Source organism: Orycteropus afer, unplaced genomic scaffold, assembly GCF_000298275.1.
Source record: "Orycteropus afer afer isolate SDZICR_OR568_19922 unplaced genomic scaffold, OryAfe1.0 scaffold00199, whole genome shotgun sequence".
Classification (NCBI taxonomy): domain Eukaryota; kingdom Metazoa; phylum Chordata; class Mammalia; order Tubulidentata; family Orycteropodidae; genus Orycteropus; species Orycteropus afer.
Window position 1 is genome coordinate 3,763,126 of NW_006921786.1, and position 10,269 is coordinate 3,773,394.

At 40.0% G+C, this 10,269-nt stretch overlaps 1 protein-coding gene across 1 annotated transcript in view; it reads left to right on the forward strand.

Moving 5' to 3' along the window:
- Positions 1 to 10,269, forward strand: part of DNAH9 (dynein axonemal heavy chain 9) — a 722,341-nt gene that overhangs the window by 679,197 nt on the left and 32,875 nt on the right. Inside the window, exon 67 of the mRNA XM_007948048.2 lies at positions 3,381 to 3,563. Within this exon, the coding sequence (XP_007946239.1) occupies positions 3,381 to 3,563 (183 nt within the window). The remainder of the gene's footprint in view (positions 1 to 3,380; positions 3,564 to 10,269) is intronic.

Genomic DNA, 10,269 nt, shown 5'->3' on the forward strand with positions numbered 1-10,269 from the left:
GGTTTAGTCCAAATCTGCATCCTTTCCTTCAAGGCTCAGGGGTCCAAGATTATCTTCTGTGTCTGTGTTAATTGGTTTCCCTTTTCTTAGTTGAAGAGGGTCTGTGCTATCCTTCTGCCTAGTCCGCCATCTTGCCCCGCCTCCTATATATATATTTTTTGCAGGACTGTTTATAGTAGTAAGAAAAGGTAAACAGACCAAATATCTATCAATATGTGACTATTGAGTATGTTTAAGATGATAGGGCAAATCCAAATGTACTAACAAGGAAATGTGCGTAAGATTTACTTTTTAAAAAATTAGAAAAAAAAAAACAAGTTGGGAAAATCTGTGGGTAGTATGATCCCATGAGTGATGAAAGAGGGAAAGACGGGAGAACAAAAGAAAAGAAAGGAAGGGAAAGGAAGGAATGGAGGAAAGAGAAGTAAGGGAGGGAGAAATGAAGGAAAGGAGAAAGGGAAAACAAAGAAAGGAAACTGGATGAATGGGTGGGTGGGTGGATGGATGGATAGACAGAAGACTGGATGATGGATAGAGTTGTGTATATTGATGAACATCTGTAGGAATATAAACCCCCAAAAATCAAGTTTTACTATTTTGATTCTTCTTTTTCTCTCTCTGGGGAAAAGAGGCAAGATGAGGGATTATTTTGCTTCTAATACAACATGTATCTGTAATGTTTAGACTTTTATATATATATGGTAATCATTTACTACTTCTCCAATAAGGTAAAACAAAAAATAGAGGTGTTTACTTATGGAAATAAAATGGATAGCATTCTTTGGAACCTACTTTCCCACATGAAGGGGCTTTTGTGGTTCCTTCAGCCAAAAAGGGTGCTGTGTATGTCTGTGGACCTGCTCCCTTCCTTAACAGTTCTCTCCTTCCTGGGGCCTGAACAGAGATGGTGACATCAGAGCTCTGCTCACATTTGATGCATTTGGAACAATGCCTCCAGACTATATTTTCATCCCTTTGTGAATAATGACCAAATAGCAGCTCACTGATAAAGGCCTGTTTCTTCAAATTCAACTCCAGAGACAGAAATATGACATAATTTCAGTGATTTGTCTTCTACTCTAGCAGTCACTTTCAGGTACCATTAAAATTCCATTCCAGTTTTTGCTATGACAGCATCTGAGACCCATTTGTGACAGATTGATGGGTTTTTATTTCCTTTTTTCTAACATCAGCTCTTTTCCTGGAGAATGTACTATATGTTAGCAATATAAGGAAAGGTGAATATTAATCATCCTTTTACATTTAGATAGCTGTCTAGCTTACAGACGTTACCACATTCATCAGCTCCTTTGATTTAATCTTCACAACACTAGGAGTGTGGGAAGAGGGGACAGGTCTGAGAAGATGCTCTTGGGTTAGCAGTCAAATGCCTTAGGCCCTATGCCACCAGAGCTCCTTGGAAACTTTTATTTAGAGATGAGAAAATTGAGAGCTAAGTGACTTTCTTAAATTCACAAGGTCACTATGCAACAGAACTGAATTAATTCAGGGTTCTTTGGTTATAAGCAACAGACAGAAATTTAGCTGAAGTGGGAAAAATGGCTCACTATATCAAAATAATCACCTAATAAAGGACACAGACCACACTGACTCTAGAGTTCCAGAGACTAAGAACAGTGAATAGTCCTTTTCAGGCACCTCCATCCTGTCAATGGTTCCAACCACTATTTTTCCTTGAGTTCTAGGCTTAAGATTCAAATATTAAAATGCCAAGGAAAGATATTCTTATTGGCTTTACTTACATAAGAGAAGAGCCAGGTATTGTGACTAATTATCCCACAAAACAGTATGTTGTTGTTATGTGCCATCGAGTCAGACCCAACTCATAGCGACCCCTCCTGGGTTTCTGAGGCAGTATCACTATGGAAGTAGATTGCCCCATCTTCCTTCCGAGGAGTGGCTGGTGGGTTTGAACCGCCAGCCTTCTGGTCAGCAGTCAAGTGCCTTCGGCACTACGCTACCAGAGCTCCCACAAAACAGTATAGGGGAAATAATTTCACAAACCAGTTGCCAGTTGAGTCAAGTCAATTCCAACTCATGGCAACCCCATGTGTGTTCTGTAAGGTTTTCAATGACTGATTTTGAGAAGTAGATCACCAGACCTTTCTTCTAGGGTGGATATGAACTGTCAACCATTTGGATAGCAAACTGTAGGGTGCTTCACTGGTAGAATTCTCTCCATGTAGGAGACCTGGGTTCAATTCCTGGCCAATGCACTTCATGCATAGCACCACCCATCTGTCAGTGGAGGCTTGTTTGTTCTATGATAATGAACAGGTTTCAGTGGTGCTTCCAGACTAAGACAGATTATGAAGAAAGCCTGGCAATCTACTTCAGCAAACAAGCCTGAAAACCCTATTGATCATAATAGTGCAATCCACATCTGATCATGGGCACGGTGCAGGACTAGGCAGCATTTATTTTGTTGAACAGGTTGTTGCACAACATTTTCACAAAACAAGATAAGGAGCTGGTTAATAGAAAGGGAAATAGATGATGCATAGACAGAACCAACAGGTGTCCACCACATGAGTCCAGAGCTCAGTTCTCATGACTCCAGAAAGGGTTAGCACTCTCACTTACCTGCTCACGTGTTCTCTCTCCACTTCTTTCCATCTTTCTATTGTTCGACACTTGTTTAGTTTTTCCTTCTCTGCGGGGGATCTCCAGGACTTATGCATTTACTCCAAAATGTCAGTATCACCGTCCAAATGCTTTCACCAAAATAACCCAGTATCTTCTGCCTCAATTCTAATTTTCCAGTAGAGAGACACTGGTTGTTCTAGTTCCCTAGTCTAATTAGCTGACTGTGTGTGTGTGTGTGTGTGTGTGTGTTTCCCTTTTGGGACAAGGTTGGAAGGATGCTTCATGACAGATAGGGATGCAGGGATGCCTCTTCCAGCATCCAAGGATAGAAATCACAGTATACAGTCTCATGGAAACTTAGACTTGACTATATTTATTCATCACTGCTGCTCATTATTTCAGCTTCATGTGGTCCAAAGTGGTCATTCCAGGCCCAGGTCTATCTTATACCTTTAGAGTTTGATTCCCATAGCTAACTGGGTGAGTCCAAGGTTTTTAACTCCCAATTCCAGGAGATGCATCTGTATTTATCTTTTCAAGCTGGTCAAACAAGTCCCACGGAACTTCCCAGCCTACAGGGAGGCCATCCTATGGTCAGTCCTCAGCCCCTGACCCATCTGGCCTCAGTAATCAGGCAGGAGGATGGATAGGAGATATGGATAAAGGGATAGCAGGTAATGGGTATTGGTATCTCTAGTGCCATACTGCAAGGGAGTGTAGTTTTCTTGAGAATTAGAACCTCTTCTTAGCCCTGTGTTTCCTGCTGGTGGCAGGTCAAGACCCTCCTGGAAGAAATATTGGAGAGAGTGACAGACGAGTTTAACATCCCAGAGTTGATGGCCAAAGTGGAGGAGCGTACCCCCTACATCGTGGTGGCCTTCCAGGAGTGTGAACGGATGAACATCCTCACCAGAGAGATCCAGCGCTCCCTCAGGGAGCTAGATCTGGGCTTAAAGGTAGGTGAGGTCTTGGGAGGGAGGGGCATTGCCAGAGGACCCAGCTGACCTCCTTAAGGAGATAGGATGACCTGGGAGTTGGATTGTCCTACAGCAATTTCAGTGCCCAAGGAGATAACATCCCCTAGAAACCAAACCTGGCTGGACTGGAAGGAGCCTAAGCGATAGGACGTTAGAAGCCTGAAGCTGTGGTGAATGAGGAGGACTGATGTGATGGGCCAAGACTTCCTGAAAAGGTTGGTCTGAGGATTTCAGATGTCCTAATAGACTGTACTCTGAGTGCCAAGCAAGAGAGATGTTTTAACAACCTGGTGTCTTCTAAAGACATAGATGGCATTGCTTTTGTGGGAAGTAGAGGTGTGTGCTAGTTAAAAGTACAGGTTCTAGCTCTACCACTTCCTCACCCTGTGATCCAAAATTTACTTAAATCTCACTCTGTCACAGTTTCTTCACCTATAAAATGAAGATGATATAGTTCTACTTCATAAGTTTTTTTGTAAGGATGACACAAATTGATTTACATAGAATTTTTAGGGCAAAGCCTACATGGTGAACACCTAAAAGTATTAGTGGATATTATTACTATTATTGGAGTGCTTGAGTGATGCAAATAGTTAACGCATTTGGCTACTAACAGAAGAATGAAAGTTTGAGTCCACATCTAGGTAGGTGCCTTGGAAGAAGGGTCTGACAATCTACTTCTGAAAAATCAGGCACGAAAACTCTACAGAGGGATTCTGGGAAGCTGGTGGCATAAGCAACCATTGATCTGACCCTCCTTACAAATACAACAGAGGAAAGCAGGAAGCAACTGCAAACAACCAAAAGTCAATAGATCAACAAGCTGCATATTATAGGAAAAATGTTTCTCTTGATATCCCTACCCCTCTCTGCAGTCACATGAGCCCTCGGCCACTGTAAACTGGGGAATTAAACACCCAGAAAAAGCCTGGTTCCCTAACCACCACATCCCTGTCTGTACAAAGAGACGTAACCCCAACCTTCTGCTGTAAAACAAGGTAGACTTCCCTGGGGGTCCTTTTGGAGTGTGTCAGCACCTCCCCCACCAAGACACTGTCAGCAGCAAGCCAACTGTGAATTGCTATAGAAGACCCCTAAAAGGAATATGCTCTTTTGCTCTTTTAGTCAACACTCTACCTGCTTCCCTGTGCAATCCATAGCTCATAGACCTCTGAAGCCAACAGGATAGACCTCCTGAGGATCAGCAGTTTGAGTCTGTTTGTCCCCACTTCTGATCAGTGCTGAGGACTGCTGACTGAAGTTGCTGTGTGCTGAGAAGCAGGCATCTAGAGTGAAGGCTACACTCATAGGCAACAGTCTGCTAGGAGGGCTCTGATAGCAACAAAGCAGACCTCCATGACACCTCCTCCACACTTGCTAACTATGGGTTGCCAGGCTGTTGCAAACTGCCACAGAAGGCCTCTGAAGTAAAGTGTGGTCCCATAGTTAGCAATCTACCAGCCTCCCTGAGCAATCCATAGCTCAGGCCTCTGAAATCAATAGGACATACTTCTCTGGTGGTCATTTTAGGTCTGCCAGTTCCTCCTTCTGGTCAGCTCTGAAGACTGCTGACTTAGGCTACTGTGTACTAGGAAGCAGGCATCTTGAGTGGAGGTTACACCTACAGCCAACATACTATGGGACAGGCTCTGATAGTAACTAGGCAGACCTCCATATAAGTTCATTCAGAGCTGATAAGCCTTCCCCCACTCGGTTATCATCAGCTGCTAGACTGATACAAACTCCTATAGAAAGCAGCCTACAGTGGAGGCTAGGAGGAGGGTCATCTAAGTGGAGATTTTCCTTTTCCCCACCAGCCATCACAGAGCCTCTGGGTCTCTGAAACCAACAAGACAGATCTGTCTGAGTTCTTCTGGGAGGTGCTAGCCCCTCCTCCCTCCTGAAACAGAGGAAGTCTGCCTGTGTTTCCTTAGAATGCAGATCAGATATAGGTAGCCCACACACAGCAGGGAAGGAAGCTCCAGGCAAAACTAGAGGGCAACACCAACCTTAAAGGGGTCTCACTGGGCATGGGTTTTCTAACTACAAATATGGATGCAGAAAGAGAGAAGAGAGTAATAACCAGAGATGGACAGATTCATTACTATATGATACCTCATCTGTTAGGAGCTCTGGTAGAGTAGTGCCTATGGCACTTGACTGCTAACCAGAAAACTAATGGTTCAAACCCACCAGCCACTCCTTGGAAGGAAGATTGGGCAATCTACTTCTGTAGTGATACCGCCTGGGAAACCCAAGGAGGGGTCGCTATGAGTCGGGGCCGACTCAACAGCACATAACAACAACCTCACCTGTGTAGTGGTGCTGGATAGAGGATAGATTGACCACAGCATATTATCTGGTGTGTTTGGGAGACACTGAAAATTGAAAACCAAGATCTGAAACTTTCAAATCCTAATTAAAACAGAGAGGGAAAAGAAGCTATCGCAGAGGAGAGAAAATGGTAAGCAAAGGCCAAACGCTCTGCCCATCAAATAATTTTTTGCATAAAGTTGTGTGGAGAAAAACACCAAGTACTGGGGAAAACTAAGAAATTTAACACCCTAGAAAATTCCAGTGTCCCAACAAAAAATCATGAGACACACAAACAACAGAGAAACAATAGCCCATCTAAATGAACATCACAAAAGGAATAAAAGTGCATCTAGGGAATGATAAAATAATGGGAATAATGGAAGAATATAATTAAAAACATTAAACAAAATTAAAGAACTAAGGAAAAGCATAGGCAAATAACTAAAAGAAATAAGGAAAACAATACAAGAACAAAATGAGGACCTAAAAAAAGAGGTACTGCAACAAAAAGAGACAATAACTGAAATGAGAAACATAATAGAAGGACTTACTAACAGATTTAATCTGGCAAAAGAAAGAATCAGCAAATTAGAGTGTAAGATCATCAAAATTACAGAGGCTGAAGAGCAAGAATGGAGGCTCAAGAAACCTGAGCAGTTTAATGGAATTATGGAACAGGAATAAGAACATATGTATCATGATAATTCCAGAAGGAGATGAGAAAGAAAGAATATTTGAAAAAATAAAGACAGAAATTTTACCCTAACAAAAGACACTAATCTACAAATACAAGTAGCTCAAAGAACCCCAAGCAGGGTAAATTTGATGTAAAGAGCTCTATACCAAGACACATCATGATTCCAACCAAACCCAAACGCATTGCCTTTGAATCAATTCTGATTCATAGCAACCTTGTAGGATATAGTAAAACTGCCCCATAAAGTTTCCAAGGCTATAGATCTTCACAGAAGCAGACTGTCTCATCTTTCTCTCACGGCAGCTGGTGGGTTCAAACTGCCAGCCTTCTGGTTAGCAGCCAAATGCTTTAACTGCTGCACCACCAGAGGTCCTTACATCATAGTTAGACTCTCAAAAAGTAAAGATAATGAGAGAATCCTGAAACTAGTGAAAAAGAAGTAAACAGTCACATACAAAGTATCCCCAATAAGATTGTCAATTTCTCCTCAGAAACACTGGAGGCAATGGAATGATAATATTTAAAGTGCTGAAAGAAAAAAAAAAAAAAAAAAACTGTGAATGAAGAATATTCTATACCCAGAAAAATTATTTATCAAAAATGAAGATGAAATTAAAACATTCCCAGACAAACAGAAGCTGAGAGAGTTCATATACACCAGACCAGCTCTGCAAAACATACCAATGGGAGTCCCGTAGATGGAAAGGAAAAGATACTAGAAAGTAATTCAAAGCTAGATATAAAAAGAAAGATACCTAATAAAGGGAAATTCATGGCCAAGTGTAAGAGCTAGTAATGTATTCATGTTTGATAATTGTAACTTTTTTTGTCCTTCATGTTTTGTCAATAACAAATATATAAAAATCAAGGATAAAATTATTTTGTAAGACACATGAAATACAAAGACATAATTAGTGACAACAACAACAACAAAAGGGTGAGAAGAATGGTACAAATATAGAATTTCTTGTATGTTACTGTCGTTAACTTACCCTACAATGTTATAAATACAAGGTGTTAAGTGTAATATTCATGGTGACCACTAAGAAAATATCTAAAGAACATACACAAAAAGAAAGGAGAAGAGAAACCAAAGTGGCTCACTACAATAAATCAGCAAAAACACAAAAGGAAGCATTAGTAAAGGACAAGGACAAAGACAAAGAAAACTTAAGAAACACAAAAAAATAAATAACAATATGGCCAAAGTAAGCCACTTTTTATCAGTAATTACAGTGAATATAACTGTACTAAATAGCCCCAACGAAAAGGCAGAGAAGAAAAAAACAAAGAAAAAAGTTGCAAGTGAAAGGACGGAAAAAATAATCCACGCAAATAATAACCAAAAGAAAGCTGGGGTGGCAATCTTAATATCAGAAGAAGTAGACTTTAAGACAAAATCTGTTAGGAGAGATAAGGTTGGACATTACAAATACCAAACTCACTGCCATTGAGTTGATTCCAACTCATAGTGACCCCCATTGGGTTTCTGAGTCAGTAAGTCTTTACAGAAGTAGATTACCCGATCTTTCTTCTACAGATTGGCTGGTGGGTTTGAACTGCCAACCTTCTGGTTATCAGTCAAATGCCTTAGGCACTGTGCCACCAGAGCTCCTTAGATGGACATTAAATAGTGGTAAAACAGCCAATCAATAATAATTACCAATCATAAATATATATGCACCCAACATCAGAGCATCTAAATATATAAACCAAACCCTGATAGAACTGAAAGGAGAAATAGATAGCACTACAATAGTAGTTGGAGACTTTAATACACCACTTTCAATTTTGGACAGAACATCTAGAAAGCTGATCAACAAGGAAACAGGACCAGAAAGACACTATAAGCCAACTAGACTTAACAGACATATATTGTCACGCAATAACAGCACAATATACATTCAACTCCAATGAGCATGGATCTTTCTGCAGGAAAGATCACGTTAGGTCACAAAGCAAGTCTTGATAAATTTAAAAATACTGAAATCATATAAAATATTTTCTCTGATTACAACAGAGTGAAACTATAAATCAATAACTGAAAACAAACACAAATGTGAAAATTAAACAACACACTATTAAACTACCAATGGCTCAAGGGAGAAATCACAACCTTCTTAGACTCAAATGCAAATGAAAGCACAACATGCAAAATGTATGGTATGAAAGAAAATAACAAACATCAGAGCATAAATAAATAAAACTGAAAACAGAAAAACACTAGAAGGAATCAATAAAAGTAGAAGTCAGTTCTTCAAAAAGATCAATAAAATGGACACATTTGGATAGGCAAATGGGAATATACCCACAACCATACAGAGGTTTGGCAGACAATATTCCTACATATGTATTTGTATGTGCTATACAAATGTCCATTTGCAGTTTGAACATAACAGGAGGCAAAGTTAGGATAATTTCTTAGCTACAAATAATTACATTGAGGGAGTGGGTCACTGGGCCTGTAGGCTGGGGACTATGATCATGGGGGACATCAAGCTCAACTGGTACAACATAGTTTACAAAAATATTGTTCCACATCTTACTTCGGTGAGTAGTGACTGAAGGCTTAAAAGCTTGCAAGCAGTTATCTAAGCAGCAACTATTATTCTGTCCTCGTCTGGGGCAAAGAAGAATGAAGAAAATCAAAGATGCATGGAAACAGTTAGTCCAAAGGACTAACAGACCATGAGGACCTCAACCTACATGATCCAAGGACCAGAATTACTAGATGGTGCCTGGCTACCAATGCCAACCACTTGGAAAGGGATCAAAATTGGAGAGTATGTATGGAGTGGGAGAAAAATGTAGAATAAAACTCAAAATCATTTAAAAAAAAAAAGAAAGAAAGAAACAGACTTACTGGTCTGATAGAGATTCGTGAAACTCCCGAGATAATGGCCCCAAGTCACCCTTCGGGTCTAGAATTGATCTCACTCCCATGGCTTAACTGTCAGTCAAACAATAGACAGGCCTATGAGTTGAACACCTGCACCAAGGACATGCACTCCTTAGAACAATCAGCCATGGGAGATCAGAAGGGCAGCATTTGCACAGGGAGAAATGTAGGGAGGCAGGAATACATAGGCAAGAAAGACACAGGGAAAGGGTAACCTCAGGGAGGACGTGGTAGGTGAGATTTTACACTGCAGGGAATGTAACCAGTATCACAAAACAAAATTTGTGTGTGAACTGCTGAATATAAAATGACTCTGCTTTGTAATATTTCACCCAAGTTACAATTAAAAAGTTTTAAATAATCAATAAAATTGGCAAACCTTTAGCTTTACTGACAAAGAAAAAGAGAGAAAAGATACAGATAACCAAAGTAAGAAATGAAAGAGGGAACATTACAACTGACCAGATAGAAATAGAGAGAATCATGATAGAATATTATGAGAAACTGTATAGCAACAAACGGGATACCTTAGATGAAATACACAAAATCTTAGAAGCACATAACTTACCCAAACTGACTGAAGAGAAAATATAAAGTTTCAACAGACCCATAACAAGTAAATTTATGATCAAAAACCTCCCCCAACCCCACCAAAAAAAAAAAAAAAAAAGTACTGGAATAAATAAATAAACTGAGGAATTCAACCAAATAGTTAGAGAAAAAATAATAGAAAAGATATTTAAACTCTTCCAAAAGTAGACACCAACAGAATT